The 19,856-nt window shown below is 39.2% G+C and overlaps 1 protein-coding gene across 1 annotated transcript; it reads left to right on the top strand.

Moving 5' to 3' along the window:
* The first annotated feature begins 5,188 nt into the window (after positions 1–5,188).
* LOC136242029 (uncharacterized) lies at positions 5,189–18,667 on the top strand. The gene is made up of 14 exons (XM_066033347.1): positions 5,189–5,326; positions 6,282–6,328; positions 6,377–6,449; positions 6,956–7,011; positions 7,063–7,204; positions 7,251–7,329; positions 14,015–14,082; positions 14,135–14,158; positions 14,272–14,315; positions 14,365–14,458; positions 17,894–17,977; positions 18,027–18,131; positions 18,185–18,249; positions 18,364–18,667. The coding sequence occupies exons 1-14, from the start codon at positions 5,234–5,236 to the stop codon at positions 18,518–18,520; spliced, it is 1,131 nt and encodes a 376-aa protein (XP_065889419.1). The 5' UTR covers positions 5,189–5,233; the 3' UTR covers positions 18,521–18,667.
* Positions 18,668–19,856: the final 1,189 nt, after the last annotated feature.

Genomic DNA, 19,856 nt, shown 5'->3' with positions numbered 1-19,856 from the left:
ATTTTCAGTGGAGCCCTGAAAAACATACAATAGACACATACAATAACTAATAATATACAAAAAAAAAAAAAAAAAAAATACAAAAAAAAAAAAACAAACAAACATACATACACAACTAAGGATACATAGACAAAATTACACAGGAATTAAGAATTAAGATAATAATTATGAAATGACGACAAAGTGGCAGCCCCAGTAACAGTGGACTTAAGGTTGTTCCATAAAACAGTTCCTCGGTAGAAAAAAGTTCGCTTGCCATAGTTGATAAACACTCTAGGAACAAATAAACGATTAACATTACGACTAAGATGACCAGTAACATCCTTCGAAAACTGAAATATATCATGTAAATAAGGAGGAGAAATTCGATGTAAAGATTTAAAAATCTGAATAGCTGTATGAAAACGGCGACGTTCAGTCAATGTAAATTGAAACTTGGAACTGAAAGATGACGGCAGCTTATGCATAAATTTGGAATGAATCCTTTCAATCATACAAGTCTGTTTTGCCGTAGATGGAGTCCAGATAACATCACAGTAATCAAAAAGTGCATGGCATCACAAATGCTGAATATAATACACACAACACTGCAGGTGGCAGAGACCCAAACCGAATAATTGAAGCAAGCCTTGATCTAACTCTAGACAACATATTACAAATATGCAAGTTCCAAGACAACGTAGAGTCAATTAATACTCCAAGATACCTAACAGAATGCACCCGAGACAACACACTACCACCAACTGAGACAGAAAGGGTCTAACCTGCCACCCTCTGACGGCTACCAATGAGCATACAACTAGAGTTTGTGTAAACTGGTGGCAACCGTGGCCAGCTAGGGCATCTGGATTCACTGCATGGAATGGCGGAATGGTCAGTGGATGTGGAACGGTATAGGCAATGCTAGAGAGGACTATAGAATGTCTTAAGGGTTGTTGAAGCGTCACTAGTACAACTTGTCATTACAAACTATGCCATAGTGCAGCCACATGCACAGTTTAGCTACCTAGCTCACACTAAAATAAACTAGTCGTAGTAGATACTCAGCAGCCCTAGAATTGTAAGTAAATAGCTATATTGTAGGCATCACAGTATATCATGTAATTCAGAATCAGACTGATTGCGGATTGATATCAGTATCATATCAATAATAAAAGAATTCTTAATATAATATAATGTTGATATATAATTAATATATTGTCGAGTGGTTATGCCAGGATTGCACAGAGTCAAGGATGTTACATAACTACATGCATGGCATGTCCAAGCCATTAGTCACGCATACAGTTATATTTGGTTTCACTACTTCACATGCCACACATGCCACTACTTATAATAGGTTCTGTATGATGTAGGTAAATTAATGATGTAGCTATACAGGAAAATGTTAAGAATGATAATACATTGCAACTTCAGTAGTTTTCTTCAACAATTTATTTTTTCACTCATAAAGAGGTGCAATGGAGCACATGGGAGGTGCAATGGAGCACATGGGACATATCATTTCTGAGAATCACACATGTCTGGCCTGCTGATTTAAATACTATTAGCCTTCATCATGGAGGTAGCTATATGGTGGAACAGATATAGCCATGGTAACACAGTATAGGCTAATGGTAATCTGATCCTTATGATATTAATAGCCGCATCACTGACTGATCATGGAATCATGCCACATATTTTCTGTTACTGTAACTGATTTCACAATGCAGTATACTAACTAAAACACATGGTGCGTGTGTGTATAGTTATGACAGAAGCACAATGGCCACTCATGCACCATATGCCAGTATCCATGCATGTGCTGGTGTATATATATAATAAATATGTAATACCCTACTGATACCACGGGCATGAGTATACTTAGCCTGATATATGCACACTTGCCCTCAGACCTGTGTGTATATATCAGACAAAGCACAAGTGACTGTGCATGGTATAACTAATATGTTCTACTTTGACGATGGACCTTATCCCTACGTAATGACGTCAAAGCACAAAATGGTGGGCCGGATAGTGTGGACACTTTTGTACTGGGAGAGATGGCGGTTCACTATGTTAACGTTTACATACTGCAGTAAGGGGCAAGGTGAGGCATACATATACTTACTTACAAGACAAATGCTTGTGGTTTTGCGTCGATGCCAAAACTTAAGCCTGGTTTCATCTGGTGGGATTATCATAGTTTCGCATCGCCACATCACGCTAACTAGCCTCTTACCTTTATTATCCAACAGTTCCATGTCGTGAAATCTGCAAACGAAGCTCATTTTAGTGATTACATACGAAGTGCCCACACTAAACACGGCCTTCTCTTATATAGGAAACCAAGTAAGCTGTGATTGTAGGATTGAATTTTGCTAAACTGACAAGATGTGATTGTGGGTTGGAATTTTAATTCACCAACAGTAGTTTTATGGTAAATGCAAAAATAAAAGAATCAACATGCTCCTACATTTCTGATATACATGTAGATAATTACTTTTATGACTATAGATTTATGTTAATGTAATAATTATATTCATAGTTAATTTTTGTTGATTGCATCTAATTTATGTATGTGTATGTATGTAATTGAATGGGTGTACAGGCTTCTAAGCCTCAACCCAAATCACATCATAATCATCATAATCATAACAGCATAACAACTGACTTATTAGCTAAATGCATGTTACTAAATTCCATCCCACAATCACATTTTCTTTGCAAAATTCAATCACAGCTTACCTGGTTTCCTATATAGGAGAAGAGATATGAAAACAAAACTTAACAGATTTCTGGGTGAGATACTGCAAACCCATTAGGTGTGCAATGGCTTGAGTTAACAAGATATATGCACTGCAGTATATCTTGTTAATATTTTGAGCCAGTGCAATATGTAATTGATCTGAGGTGTGAAAGTGGTACATAATATATACTTCATGAATTCACTCACCTTGTTACTGAGACACAGTAGTATTATAGCAGTACAATACCATCGTTATTATTACAGATCAAGTAATCATAAGTTCATAACTGTAATTTAATAGTCTATGTATGATAATCATAATTGATTACATTGCTAAAGCACAACCATCATGATTATTTCCACCCAAATTATTATATTCGCTTGTCATTCCACCAAATGTGTGGTGATATAATACGTACTGTTTGTGCTTGAGCAGTAACAGAGCTATGAACTTGTTATAATTATCATTATGTTAACTATACATGTGTGTATGCATATGCATATGTATAGCGGTATATTTAGAGACGCAGTAATACAAGAATCTGGAAGAACCTTGTGGACCAGCCCTTGTCCCGTAATGGGGGCACCCAAGTCTGTTACACAAAATACATATTGTGACAGTGAAAAAGTAATTTAGTATAATTTTACTTCCAAGTTAGTGATTTTGCTACACAAGTTACTGATTTCACTAGTAAGTTACTGATTTCACTAGTAAGTTAGTAACATTTTTGTCACTATTTTTAGTAAAGTTTGAAAGTTAGTGATGGTCACTGTCAACTGAGTGTCAAGCTAGTGACCATCACTGAAAAATAATTTCACTACCTGGTAGTGAAATTAAAATTAGTGAACGTCACCAGAAAACATCATGATTTCACCAGGTATTTTTTACAGTGCAGATCCAGATGGGCAGAGTGAGGTACAAGCAAGGGGTATGTGCCTCCCCCAAAAAGAAAATAAAACACTTAAAAGATCTTCTAATAGAGCAATCAATCAAATACCCTAATAGAACAGTCACCACATATAACACTATTTTACTACAATTGTCAAGTATGAAAACTTGCATCTGCAGCACTATCCCATGGGCACACTTAACCTGCTAGGAACTGTTTGCAATTGAAAAGCACATGATCCTTTGTATGTCATTCTCATAACCAAAAAGCTATAATTATACTCATGACTGTCACTGATCCCTCAGTACAGCTCTTGATCATTGCAGACACTTACAATATCTTAGTACCACCCCCTTTGCCAAACGTTGGATCCGCCCTGTGATATGTGTACTGTTTGCTTTGCCAGTTTGGCTTGGTGGGCTGGGTATTAGATACTTCGATAAGTGTTCTCACCTCCCTGAAGGTGACTCTTCCTCTAATGGAAGCAATTCAACACCATAACAAATTACCATCAAACAACAGAAACAAAGTACTTTGGCTGCTGAGTTATGTACCATTAATTTGCAATGTAATCAATCTCTCTTGGCCAGTGAAAACAGCACATCATCATGGCCGATTATCTGCCCTGCCTGCATGTGGAGGAGCATGTGTCTATATGCTATGGTTGGCTTCCCATTGTACTGCATGTGTTTGTGGCCAAGTTTACTGTTGATCATGACATGATATGAAGTGTCCCACAAGGGCCGGATTCTGAGTCCCCACTCTCCAATGTAATTACCAGAGAGACTTTACCGCTGCTGTCCTAACTGTATAGTGTGCAATAGTGTACTCTGTTGCAGCCTCTTACAGATGAGACCCTCTGATTTGCAACAGCTAATAATGAGGATGGAGCTTGTGTTGATGTTTCTGCTTCAGGATTTTTTTGAAATCAAAGTGTTAAATGTTGCTTCATATCATGGTACACAAGCATCATCACGTTATCAACATTTTGAACTGAGAAACAACAGAAGTAACTATGAGCAACTTAGCTATTCGGGAAATTGATATGAAGGTCAACCCCTAACCCTATAAGCTAGGTCAAATGCTCCTAGTGAAAATGTGATGTGATCAAGTTCCTAATAGCAGAGCATAACAGAGAATATAACTAATCCTGCAATGCAACCATGACATCACTGAACTATGTGGCAACTCCTTCAGGAGAGACAAGGAAGGCAAGTTTTTTTTTTGTAAAACGCAGCAGCATGACCCATACTGCCACAAGTTAAAAATAAAAGAAAAGGTCAGATCTAGTACTTAGTGCTAGGGGATAAATTAGCTAAATAATAAGACCATAAATTTCATCAGTTTAGCAGCCTGGATGATGACCTGCTGTGAAAAGCAGCATGTATAGCTAGGAAACTGTCTCGGGATCTGCTGTATTATTATTTGTTTTTTGATTTTACTGTGCAGAAATCAGTTAACTATGCATTAAGTGATCATGATCCACGAGCCAACATAAAACTATATTATTATATGCAACCCATAGCAACTATTGAGTATTTAATTGAAATACACGAAAAATACGAAATATTGTGAAGGGGTGATCGATCGCGAGTAGCAGTGAGTAGCGGCTAAAATGTATCTACTTAATCTATGGAGGATTGTACAATTACTCATACTAGTCATCGTAGGATATTTGCTGTTCAAACTGATCAGAAAGTGTATCAAGGTACTGTATGTGTCGCCGGATCGTTGACCCGCGACCTCGTACGTTACGCGGTCCAATCAACAAAAGGGCATTCTCATTATTATTATTATTCACGGACCACAAATTAATAAGTGGCACGAGACTTTAGTCCTAGTCCATGTATTTCATCGTTTGGCATGTAAATTTGTAAGTAAATGTTGATTATTATGCCGGCATATATACCCCCACCCCTAACCATTATTAGCTATTCTATGCTGGAGCTATTAACTAGTGATGTATCACTTCCGTATTTGCACCCTTGGACCCAATCCCACTTATTAGTAATCTATCTATGCATAGTTGAAATATGATACTGAGATGATCATATCTTCATACCTGTCATAATGTCGCTACCATAAGTACCAGCTATAGTTATTACCATAGTTACTACAATCATATCATCTATAGTAATAGTTGTGTGTTAATAACAGTAAAAATGTTTGTTAGCCAGCACACACACACAACTGCAGTATTTGTCGCTACTCCAGTCCTAGCTACCAGAATTTTTGTTGTCATTAATTTCACCAGATCTTTTAAGGAATTAAGAAACTTTAATGGTTGCATCATGCCATGAACTGAACAATAAACTAAATTTAAAAAAATATCCATTTGTATAAGCTAGGATACCTCACTGATGACACTTTGACCGTAAGATGTTGAACTAGAAATGACAATTTGACTGCAAATTTATTAAATACTTATTGGCTTTACTGATCTATAAAAAAAAAGCTCTTTGAATGCAGCTAGCTACTATTTAGTTTATCAGATGGAAGTGTAATTGTGTGACTAAACCAAACAACTTGTAATCCAACAATCTAAAGTATGAGACATTGTATGGCTTTGTTGTCATATAGAATACCATCCAGTCCATGTAAGTAGAATATGATATGTTAAACACTTTAGTGTGTTCTGCTAGTATTTGTCTTTGTTGCTGTAGGGTCTTGCACAATGTTATGTCTTATGGAGCATAGCATTTGGTGGCAAGTAAGTGACAATTGTGGTGTGCCCACCTCTCACACTTACTGTGTCTAGGTCAACTCATCGTCATGTCAACCCCAGTGTGAGGTTACACTTGTATGTGGTGAAGCCATCACTTCTTGACAAGGTAACAATGTTGTGTAGTTATCGGCCAGTTTCAGTTGGGGGTGTGGCCACCAGTCAGTTTCATGATCAGTCTGGTTTTTAGATATCTGAACAATGACAATGTTTAGTGGTCCATATATAACTATCCAAGAGTCCATAATAAATGTTAACCGTGTGCAAATTGAAGGAAGTCATATAGTAATTGTAAGGCTTATGTTTAGCAATGCTCACTTAAACAAGATATTCGGCACACCCAAACATAACAGAATCTCTAAGCCTTGTCTGATGTTAAATGTATTCTGTCCTGGCAATCCCCTGTAGCAGTCATTGTCTGGCTTTACATCCTGAATAGCTTTTTCAAGTGTCTGGATACCAAGGTCAACACGATATTTATGGCAGAGTAGGAAGCAACTTGTAAAAGAGCTAATCTATTTATAGTCATATGGCTTCTTTTAACCTCACAAGCGTTAAGCCACTTGTAGGTTAGGTGCCATATAATAGTTATCATGTTGCTATGGTTACTTATAGGTCACTATATCTGAACTATACCACTTTGCTGCTGACATGATTGCTAGTGACGTGTCGTGAGTACCCTACACACCTCCACACCATCCTATAATGTGTGTTGTGTTTAGTATTCAGATATTTCACAAAATCCTACTGCAGTACACATATGCTGCTTTATTTCGTGACAAGGTTGATGGCTCATTGCGAGGTATGACATTGCTAGGGTTTGACAGAGACATGGTTGAAGGGAGGAAGTGTACTGTTATGAAGGTGAAGTGCAGTAGTGTGAGTGTATGTCCCTTTAGTGACTGTACAGGTTGGATTAGTACTGTTTAAAAATGCTTATCATGGAGGACCATTGCTCATATTATTGACAACTTACCATTTACTTAAAGGTAATTGTATGTGTGATGTCGTATGTGTGCGTGTGTGTGCGTGTGGAGGGGAATGGGGAGGAGGGCAGGTCATCATCAGTTAGGGGAATACTCATACTCACCAGCTACTTTACTAATACTGTTTTCACATGGACACTCAAAATTGAGTTCAACCCGGGTTGAGTAACCCACTTTCAACTCCTAGTTTCTGTTCACAAGTAATCATCAGATGATGGTATTCATTGAGTGGTAATTGTCTTCTAAGCACTTTTATGTATTCACCAAAAACCGCAACTCCTTTTACCAAGAGTTAATAATACTCTCCACTATTATTAACTCTTGCTTTTACTTTGCAGACCCTTCAACCCGGGTTTATTCAGTTTAACCCTACTGCTTTGTAGGGTTGAGCTCACTTTTGATATTTTATGACTTTGAGGTTCAACAAGAAGCTCATATGGATGCGTTATCCTGGGTTGAATGTGGGGTTTAAAGTGACCATATGAAAATTGTTTAAGACTATCCTCTCTGCAGGCACCATAACACACCAGAGCAACATCATACTCAAAACAAGCACTCCAACATCTTGATCTTCTAGTGCTCTCTCCAACCAGCTTCCCACCCAGCTTCCCACCCAGCTTCCCACCCAGCTTAAGCTGCACTACCATACCTCAACACTGACAAAGCCATCTAATACAAAGTACAGGATAAACAGGAGTGGGAGCAATGGTACACCCTTGGTGTAAACCATTCCAAACTGAAAATGTTTCTGACTTTCTACTGTCAACTGTACCAAGCCCTGAACCTGCACCGAGAATCTAAGACTGTTTCTTCAACCACCAACTCATTCAGCACGTACCCTAACAATTTGTCTATATTATATCCAAGAGGTTAATTCCCTCCAATTGTCACAGTCACATTTCTTTGGCACAGGGATCAGCATCTCTCCACTATGAGGCCTCTTCACCAAAACAGTCTGAGGATATAGTCTAATAATGGCCCACCACAACACTTTAGGTGATCACATCAAATCATCAACAGCAAGTTATCCAACAGCCACTAATATCTCATCTCTATTAGGAGGCTCATTCCTCAACAGTAATTGCTTCACATCATCAAGTCTGCTCAAAGGAACTAAAGTGCTCTCTCCATCTACACCGAGTTTTTTCAGGTTCAACACACAGTTCCCCATCCCTCTGGCATAACGCCAGACTGGCTGAAGACCGACCAGCCTTAATAACACAAAAATAGCACATATGTCCTGCTATATACCACACTAGATCTAGGCTAGATAGGCCATGCCTATTCCTTATTCTTACTAGATCTAACAACCATAGCAACACGACACCTCTGAGACAAGTACCTTTGTCTATCAACATTTTGACCAGACAGCAACCAAACAGGAGAACAACCCATTTCATTTAGAAATCATTGGTCTGAGATAATTACCTCTCTGCCGCAACAAACCGATCAGGTTGCTTCCTGCCACCTCTCCCTAACATCTCATTGCAAGTCTAACATGCAGTCCCTAATCACAGGCCATTGTGTCTGTCCATCAGCCTCTATAACTCCTTATCAGGTTCATTCACACAATGTACAAACTTCTGCACAAACTCCTCTTTATCCAAGGGGTCAACATTGAACCTCTTCTGCCAACATGATGTTTGCTAAAGACTTGAGCAAGCCTCAATATAACACAAATATCAAGCTGAGCAAAACACCACAACATCAGTGCAATATTGTTGTTGTGAGTGGCACACAAATATGTAGTTGATCAATACAATGCCACACCTTGGTTTCCAAGTATATTGATGGATCCTCTTCTTTGCTAACATTGCGTTCATTGTACAAAGCTCATTCATTGGCAGTTTTACTGCCTAAGTTTTTAAAATGTAAGCTTCTGGAATGTTAGAAGCCTTGTAGAGATGGATGGTGGTATAAAGACTGCTACTGTTCGATCTAAAGGTCGTCCAGTATCTATTGACAAGAAGATAGTGGCTTGGTGATGATGTATGGTACCAGGAGCTTATGAGCCACCGAAGGCGGCGAAGGAGCATGAAACTTATGCTGCCTGCCGGGTGCCATCACAATCCAAATTGTTTGCAGATTAGTTTCCTTATAAGGAAATCACAATCCAAATCCAAATATAAGGTGTTTGCCGCCTCCTTCGGCAGCTCATAAGCTCCTGATGATACTTTATTGCGTTGTGATCTCATCCAGTGTGGTGGAGGAGTTGCTATATAGTGTTGGGCTCCTTGATGGCACAAACATGTAGGGACTTGGTATCTCTATACAATTCACTCTAACAAACTGAATTATACCATCATTAGTCAGATTAGTGCTTATGCCCCAACCCATCAGGGACCTGTTGAGATCAGTTCTTTGATGATCTACAAGCTGTGATCAATTCAACTACTTCTGATAACGATTTGCTAGTAATGGGAGACAAGAAACTGAGTGTGGAGAAGACACAGATCCATCGTGGTTAGGAGGAGTAAGGGGTGTGTTTGAAGTTGGTAAGTTGAATGAGAATGGAGAGAGTACCTGCTTAGGATGCTTTGGAATAGTGACACACAGCTTCTATAGTGAATTTGCAGTGGAAAACAGCAAGGTTCAAATGGCCACTGATTAAATCAGTATAAGAAACTAGATCCTTAGTGGCTTTTAGCACACACATGTTACATTTAGGATTCAGAGTCCAACAAGTGAGATATATTGATAATTGTTAATACAAAGCCACAACATTACAAGCATAAACACAGAATACATAACAACACTCATACACACGCACGCATGCACACACGCACACCTGTCCTGTTCTAGGCTATCCATGTTGTTCCCTGATTGGAGGGGTAAAAGCGATGCTGTCAAACCTGCTGGTGCCTCACTCTCTGATGTCCAGCTAGACCCCTAGCATTGTTGAACAAATTTTGACAAGTTGGACACTGAATTGAATCGACCTGGGGTTCAGTGCATTTTTGATGTTTTAAGTCTCTGGGTCTTCTGAACTGCCACCCACAAATTCCACCTACTATTGGTACCTGTGGGTTGACTGCTGATCTATATACTGCTGGCTCAGCATCTGTACACTACCAAACCTCCTGAACCATCGATCACAAAGTTGAGACTACACAGCACCAGCCTGTTCCTGGATTGGTTTAGATATCTCCACAGTACATTTATGATGTGCTTTATCACATTCTCTTCTGCAGCTCCTACTATACACAGCATACTAAATTCTTTACTGGCTGACAGATATTATATTGATCTGTAGACTAGTGTAGTATTGGGAGTGTTGTTAGGTACTAAAATCTGGGGCCCTACCCAGGAGTCGGTTAGTCAGCTGGATGCATTTCACTGATGATGTGTTTGTTACATATTATCTTAGGTATCAGTAGTGGAAGTAACACTTCACTACTGATAGCTGGCTGGTAGATTTGGCATGGTCAAGAGTATTGGTGACTTACTAACACAGTGTAGGTTAATATGGTTAGGCCATGTTACTGGAATGTTGGATGCAAGGCACCTGAAGAAGCTGTTATTTGATTGGCTCTCACCAGCATTGAAACCGGGTCGGGTCATCCAGGTCACATTTTGTCCGGGTCATCCGGGTCAGACCCGCCTTAAAAATTATCCGAATCTGACCCGGATTGGATCACGTGCGAAGCAAATTAATTAGTTGGACAGTACGGAAGTGTATAAACACATCATAGTCAAGTCCTGATGCAACCCACTTCTTTTGTGAGCCACGCCCACTTATCGGATGACTACCTGCATCCATACATGCAGCCAAGCCCATTTATCGGTGATATTATAAAGTCTACAGGTATGCACGAAACCATGCTCATAGCTGCCTGCTGGCTTATGTGGAGCCATGCCCACTAATTGATTGTTGGTGTACAAGATATGGTCAAGGCCAGCTTCTTTTGTGAGGCACGCCCTTTTTATATTAAAATTATGGTGTGTTAGGTATGAGCAAAGCCACACCCACTTGCAGGAAACGTATCTTGCTTTTTGCAAACTTAAGTGGAATCATGCCCACTGACTAAGATTGTTAAGTATAGACACCCTTGTGCTTAACGCGCTAGTCGGCACTCAAAACGTAGCTCTTAGTGCAAGCCTCACTTTTAATTAATCCCGGGTCACATCCGGGTCAGCAGGTCATCCGGGTCAGCAGTAGTGGCCTGGTTTCAACGCTAGCTCTCACAGAAGCATCCTGACATAGTGCTAAGCTTCATTGGAGGGACAAGGTCTGCCAGTATTTGAAGACATGTGAGATAAGTGAATCATAGTGTAAGGAAGCTCAAGATTGTACCAGATGGCATTCACTGTGTAATGAGGGACTTAGTCAGCATGTAATGGTGTAGAAAAACCATTTAACATGCTGGTTGGTATGGCAACACCCCGGGCAGTGTGCACTCAGCATATTCGAGCAGTGCACACCCCCGGGGTGCAATCACCACTTACCATGTATTTAGTATGTGTGCATACAAAATAGACATGACTATATAATGTTTTCCTAGCTATATACACCACCCTTCCACCCCTAGTTCTAATCACAATAGCATTTTCCACAAATTCATAAAGTGTACGTAACAACACCAAACAAACAAACACTCATGCAAGTATCTACCACATAACATGTTGCACAATTGCCATAAAATATAATAACAGTGCAAAACACAAATAACATTCATACAAGTACTTTGGGAAATTGTTGGAGTAGGGCATTACACAAGCCAGGTAGATAAGCATTGTGGATATGGCACAATACATAACTGGATTTACAGTTGATCATGAAGCAAATATGTCTTCTAATTAGTGCAAGATTGCAGCAATGCACCATATATGGATAGCAACACAACATGATAGCAGCAACCAATGAAGCTATCTTTAGAACCTAATTACAATGTGGTCTTGTGTAAAGAGGTGGCCACTAAGTGAGGGTATTTTTTATTCTAGGGTATATTTATATAACAATATGACCATTTCCGTTTTCTGTTTATGGTATTGTTTCCATTTCCACTGTTATAACTGTTATTGCATATCTTACTAATTGCTGTTAGGTATGTGTAATGAAAATGTTATAAACACGAGGGTATAAATGGCCTGTCCCTAAAAGCCATGAAACAATGCTACCCTGGGATATGTAATTATTGATTTATACAGTGTATTGTGATCGATGAAGACAGTGCAATCATGATAATAGTAAACTAGACATCAAACCAGTTGTAGCAGTGTTTAATGGCTAGAGGCTGGATTATTACATAAAACAATTCTGTGACAATATTTTTATCAAGACACTACTGTTACTTGATTATTAGGTGTGTATTATCACATAATCCTAACCTACGTACACACACACACACACACACACACACACACACACACACACACACACACACACACACACACACACACACACACACACACACACACACACACGTATGCACAGATAGGATAGACAACAACAAAGGTGTACTGCATGCTGCCAGTGCACACCTTGTTTACTGGCAGTGGTCATGGTCTGTACAGCCACATGGAAACCAGATAACCTGTTGAAATTCCCAACAGTGGCCAGCAGCAACTTGTGCCACTGACACTGTGACAAGCCCATCAAGCTATATCTGTCCTAAGAGTAAACTTAAAATGTTATCCCCTTGGGGGCTTTGCAAAACTTCCACAGAGTCGCCAGGTTTGTGTGTGCCGAGTCATCAGATGGAATTCTGTGCTTGGCATGCTGTAGTCAAACAATGATAATCACATGCATGCACACACACACACACACACACACACAACGCACTTCTACACCCACACATAAACATACACACACACACATGCGTGCACGCATGCACACACACACCCATGCATGCACACACATACACACGCGCACGCGCATACACACACTACACTCATCAGCTCTAGGATACCAGTGCACCACTCAGGCAGAATGGGTAACTGGTGATAACTGGGGAAGTGAATGACCAACTGTCCTTTCCCCACTTAGTGGTGTTGGAGTCATTGTGGACCTTCAGGTTCTGTAGCTCCTCTCCACAGAGTCCTTACTAGTCCTGCCCCAGGAGGATTTGGATAGGCTGCTTTCCCAGTTGACACCAGACCACCAGGTCCAGCTGGGTAGACTGGTGCAATGTGAGTAAAGTGTCTTGCTCAAGGAAACAACAACAGCAACTTGGGCATTAAACCTGGTGCCTTAACCGCTTGGCTGTGCTGCCTCATACAAGGCTGTTTGCCTTTGGATGCCGCTGGTGTTTTCATACCCTGGTTCACTGGGACACCTGTGCACTACTCATTTGCTAGGAGTGAGTCCTCCTGGTGAAGGACTGTCCCACAGGTGAAGGTATGGGCACCCGAAGTCCCACATGGACCTTCACCTGCTGTGTGAGACATGGACAGTTGAGCATTTGCTTCCCCAGTTTACACCAGGCCACCAGGTCCCCATTTAAACAGCTGTCATGTACACACACATGTGCACACACACACACATACATGCACACACACACACACACACACACGCACACGCACACTCACACACATACATGCACACACACACACACACATACACAAACAAAAACACAAACAAAAACACATACACTAATAGTGTCAGTGTCCACTGTGCATGTAAAAGAGTATCATAGCAATTTTGTTGAGTATCACCATCACCAATTATTTGTGTTCCTGCTCTCTACAGAGATGATCCTACATCCCTTCACTCCATTATTTATGATTGGGAAGTCTTTCAGTTACAAGAGCTATCTGGTAAGACAGGTGAATGTTGTGATATTTGTCATACCTCTCCTGTTTACTGCAGATATTGACTAATAACTTCCAAAGTGTAAGTTGTGTGACAGTCAGTAAATAATTTGTATATATCTATCTATATATATATTCATTCTTGTGGACCTGCTATTTGTATTGGACACTTCCAATATGCACATTTCTCTGTAGTTCTATCCAAGATATGATAAGGAGACACCAGAATGGGAGAAGAGGTGCTTACTCATTAAGGTAGTGTACAGCTTGTCATGTTTTCTGTTGCAGTATCATGAACAATTTTGGGAAGAGTTTTGAGACAATGTCGGACACCTATGACCCTACCACTGGAGTGATCAAAAGAGAGAAGTCAAAATTGAAGGTAAGCCGGAGGAAGCATGGCAAGGATGATATACTAGTATAATACAAACCATTATTTGAAAGTAAGCTGTAGTCCACATGTACAGATCAAACCCTGATTTATTTTTCTAGTACAGTGATACCTTAATAGCTATTTCTAGGCCTGAGTAAAAATTTTGCCCAAAATGCTTTCAGGAATTTCCCAAAATGTTCACCCATTATGCTCTGTCTGTGTTCCTATTATGCTTGCATTATGTTCCTAAGTTATTTACATTCGTTACAATTATCTTGGAACGTTTTAACCAGTGACTGCTCTATTAGAGTAGTTCACTATCAAGCATTAGAGATTGATCTAATGAGTGCTCTATTGAAGTTAACAGTTTTCACTGACTGCTCTATTAGGGAGTATCAATCTATTTTCATGGAATTAAGCTCCATAGTTTGAAATATCCACCTAATATGCCAGCGTTATGCTGACATAGCACTCCAGCCTATTATGCTGGCATATTTGATGCAGGTCTAGCCATTTCTTCAATTAGTACCAAATCAATGTAGTGATTAATTAATTGGTCCCAAACATAGCTAAGGTGTACTTCATGACCTCATTAATAAGACCACCTCATTATAGTGACCATGTCAAGCAGGTCCCAAACATAGCTAAGGTGTACTTCATGACCTCCCTAATAAGACCACCTCATTATAGTGACCATGTCAATTATATAATCAAGGTGCACAATAGCGTGTTGTTCACAGGGGCATAGCCAGAACCCAGGCCACCAAGCTGGACATCAATAATATTGTATACTATGATTGAAGTATTCTAATAGAACAGTCAGGGTAATTGAACTTGTACAAAAGTCAGCAAATATCAATGGCGGATCCAGGATGGGGCATTTGGGGCAAATGCCCCCCCCCCTCCCTTCAAGAAATTGCATACAAGATTGAGATACTCTAATAGAGCAGTCGATTACTCTAATAAAGCAGTCACAATGTTCATGAGGCAGTGTAGCTTACCTATGAAGCTATAAATAGGATTTTATTTTACATAGGTAAAGGATAACTAGCTATTATTGTTGTGACCTTTTTTTTTTTTTTTTTTTTTTGGTCTTCAACTGTTTTTCAGCAAGGTGCCCCCCCTCTTTCCAAACTCTGGATCCATCCCTGAATATTCAATAATGGTAGCTACTCTAATAAACTGCTAAAATCAGCCTGTGTATTTTATGTGTATTTAGTGAGATACCCTAATAGAGCAGTCACCCTAATACAACAGTCAAATATGTGATAAACTGTTGAAATCACTTCCAATAGAATTCTCAGTAGTCTAATTTTAAAATGTCCATGCCCTCAGACCCCCTAGGTTGGCATGCTTCCACACCGAGGTGTGCTTTCCCTACAATACCTAGCTATAATGTTATGTAGCTAGACCCTGACATTACTAAAAGTCTAGTTATGCTCTGGTTATCCTGCCAAGAAAGTTGACACACCAGTATATTGACAGGAGGAATGAACACAAGACTTTCATGTATGCAAAGCTCTGTGGTCCCTTTTCCAAACTGTACCATTTTGCAGTACAGTTATTCACCCTGTAGAATAGGTAAATTTGACTTTATCCATTCTGCTGCCAAAGTTTTGACTTCTTAAGGAGTTTATGGGATCAAGGTTTTTTGTCCTTTCTGCAAAAAAATGCAAACCCCTTAACATTATTGTTGTAAATCAGACAATTATTGACTGTGCTATGAGCAATTCTTTGCATTAAAAGTCATTTATTTGTCACGGAATAAGTCAAAATACAAAGATTAGCCATTTTAGTGCATTTTTAATATAGTTTAGAACTAGCAGTTACAAAATTATTCAACTAGTGCAATGGAATAGTCTAATACAACAGTCACAAAGTGTTAAGAACATGCACAAAAACATTAAGAGATTGTCTAGGGTTTGGTTTGATCCACACATAAACACTCAGACCCTATAAACATTGTTATCACTTGAGTTGAAAGTTTTAATTTTAATCTACTTGATACCAAACAATAATAATCTAAGGGAAATTCTAGATCAGCATTCATAAGTGAATTGATTCTAGGTGAACTTCACTAATTGTGGTTTGTATTAGGAGTATTCAAAATTGTGCACTCTATATGTGTGGGCGATCAGGACTCTATATGTGTGGGCGATCAGGACTCTATATGTGTGGGTGGTCAGAACTCTATATGTGTGGGTGGTCAGAACTCTATATGTGTGGGTGGTCAGGACTCTATATGTGTGGGTGATCAGGACTCTATATGTGTGGGTGATCAGGACTCTATATGTGTGGGTGATCAGGACTCTATATGTGTGGGTGGTCAGAACTCTATATGTGTGGGTGATCAGGACTCTATATGTGTGGGTGGTCAGAACTCTATATGTGTGGGTGATCAGGACTCTATATGTGTGGGTGGTCAGAACTCTATATGTGTGGGTGATCAGGACTCTATATGTGTGGGTGATCAGGACTCTATATGTGTGGGTGATCAGGACTCTATATGTGTGGGTGATCAGGACTCTATATGTGTGGGTGGTCAGGACTCTATATGTGTGGGTGATCAGGACTCTATATGTGTGGTTGATCAGGACTCTATATGTGTGGGTGGTCAGAACTCTATATGTGTGGGTGATCAGGACTCTATATGTGTGGGTGATCAGGACTCTATATGTGTGGGTGATCAGGACTCTATATGTGTGGGTGGTCAGGATTCTATATGTGTGGGTGATCAGGACTCTATATGTGTGGGTGATCAGGACTCTATATGTGTGGGTGATCAGGACTCTATATGTGTGGGTGGTCAGGACTCTATATGTGTGGGTGATCAGGACTCTATATGTGTGGTTGATCAGGACTCTATATGTGTGGGTGGTCAGGACTCTATATGTGTGGGTGGTCAGGACTCTATATGTGTGGGTGATCAGGACTCTATATGTGTGGGTGATCAGGACTCTATATGTGTGGGTGATCAGGACTCTATATGTGTGGGTGATCAGGACTCTATATGTGTGGGTGATCAGGACTCTATATGTGTGGGTGGTCAGGACTGGTTCTTTGTTAACATACACTCAGTTTTGCATACGATGTCTGAGTGTGCATAATCAGTACCCAATGTTCTTCTTGTTGAGTAGTAACAGGCTCAATATAATAAAATTCAAACTGGTAGTGGACCGTTATTGACTGCACTATTAGAGAATCTTGATTGTTTGTGAAATTCTTTTGGATTACCTGGAGAGGACTATGGGGGGGGGGCTTATGCTCTCTCTAAATTTGCCTTACTGAAGCCATACTAGCTTAACTACAGCTTCTCTGAACATACAATGTATATCACCCACTGCATGTTTAGCTTGTTGTGTTTTACACCTGAAGTGAGGACATTTTGCTCATGCTGGATCAGTCATTGTCTTTATTAGTATTTCTGTGATATCTTACCAATAGGAACATGTGGCATTCATTTCTGAACAAGATCTTGAGAACCCTCACATTAGATACTTTCAACACCTTAACCCTGAATGGAGCAAGGTAAGAGTTATCCCCTATTAGTTTAGTGATGTGTAGTTGTTGTTGTTAGGGACATTGTCTGGTTTGTATGTCACGCATATCATGGACAGATGTCTACAATGTCATCTTCAAGATTATTAAACGTACTTGGTATGGTCACAAGGCAGGAACTACAGTGAGTGGTTATAACTAATAAATGAACAAACCTCACGGAATATTGGTCTATAGAGAGTGAAACATGATGGTCGTGGTCTAATTGAAGCATCTCTTGATGAACGCAGACAATCGTACTAGTAAGTAACACCATTGTCACTACTCCCATTATTGTACTACTCCCATTATTGTACTACTCCCATTATTGTACTACTCCCATTATTGTACTACTCCCATTATTGGTGTTATTGTAGTGCCAGTGATACTTATGAATCTTCACTTTGTGAAGTTGATCCCTGGTCCAAGGGAGAGTTGCATCTTCTCAAGAGACACGCTCGTAACTACATACGTACTGAGTCTGTGTCACAACGCAGACGCAGTGACAGTTTTAGTTTTATGCCAACCTTTTGAGTTTATCTTTTTTATCTGATATTTTTTATAACTTATGAAGTTTTTATAAATGTTATTTCTTTGCAAACAGTGTTAGCTAACCTCTGGTTGGTATTTAAGATTTATAATGGATGTGTTGTTAATGTGGAGACAGTGGGTATGCCAAAATGATAGGTTCCAGTGTCACTTAAGAGTGAATATTTATTACCTTCAAATAGATATCAGCTAGATGCAAGGAGTGATCTATTAAAATTATGGATTGGCTAAGAATATAATTAAAACTATTAGTTAATCAAAACTAAAACATAAGCTGCTAAACATTAATGTACAAGCTGATTGAAACTTTGACTAAAATGAATACATTTACTAGTTAAATTATTTATTATCTTTGCTATTATGAATACTGTATTGGTGGTCACACCAGAAGTGCCTTGAGGTCCCAAGTATTCTCCCATAATTATGTAGTAACATTAAGTGGTCACTTGTCTAACAGCCAAGAATTTATAATTACTAGTAAATCACTGACTCAGTATAATGGTGTAGTGCCCAAAATTAGCCAAATTGTGCACTTTTTCTTAAAGCATGAAACCTTCCACATAATATTTTCTTCAGGACATGTATTTATGATATAGTGCCACGCATATTTGACCTTTGGTGCCACTTTAAGGGATATAATTATACAGAAATTTTACCATTTCTGTCTAAGTAAAGGTCTTGTTGAACAAAACAACTTGGTTTTTATTTTAAAAGTTAATATAGGTAATTCCATTTATGAAGTTATGATTGCTTTTATTAGCTGCAAATTTTTAGAGTTTACCTGCCCTTGGGGTGTAAATTATCTCAAAATTCATGGGTAATATAAATGATCGATGAAATCACATAGTAACTTCAAATAAAAATTAAGTTATTTCACATGGATCTTTATTTTGGTATTAAAAAGTTAATTAATGCTTCAGTGAGATAAATACAGAAATGATCAAACTTCTGGCCCAAAACGGTCACCAAAGGTCAAATCTGTGATGACACTGTATCAAAAATTCATGTCATGAGGAGTACTACTTCTGTGGAAAGTTTCATGCCTTTATGAAAAAGTGCATGATTTTACGTTGTGCTGCTATACTAACTCTCATAATATATAGATGTAACAAGTAGTTAGTGACTTATTCAGCCAACAATTTGGCTATGCAATTTGCAAGTGGTACATCAGCCAGTACAAACTCTATCTGTACCAACAAATCGGAACATTGTGGTTGGCAGGAGCCTCTTAATTACCCTTTTATAATGGTCATAGCCAAGATAACTGCTGATTATCCTATACAGGATTTTTCTTTGTAACAGCCACTTGTAATTTCTGTCC

Source organism: Dysidea avara, chromosome 13 (assembly GCF_963678975.1).
Source record: "Dysidea avara chromosome 13, odDysAvar1.4, whole genome shotgun sequence".
NCBI lineage: Eukaryota > Metazoa > Porifera > Demospongiae > Dictyoceratida > Dysideidae > Dysidea > Dysidea avara.
The sequence above is the reverse complement of the archived record's forward strand: the minus strand, read 5'-3'. Positions and strand labels throughout refer to the sequence as shown.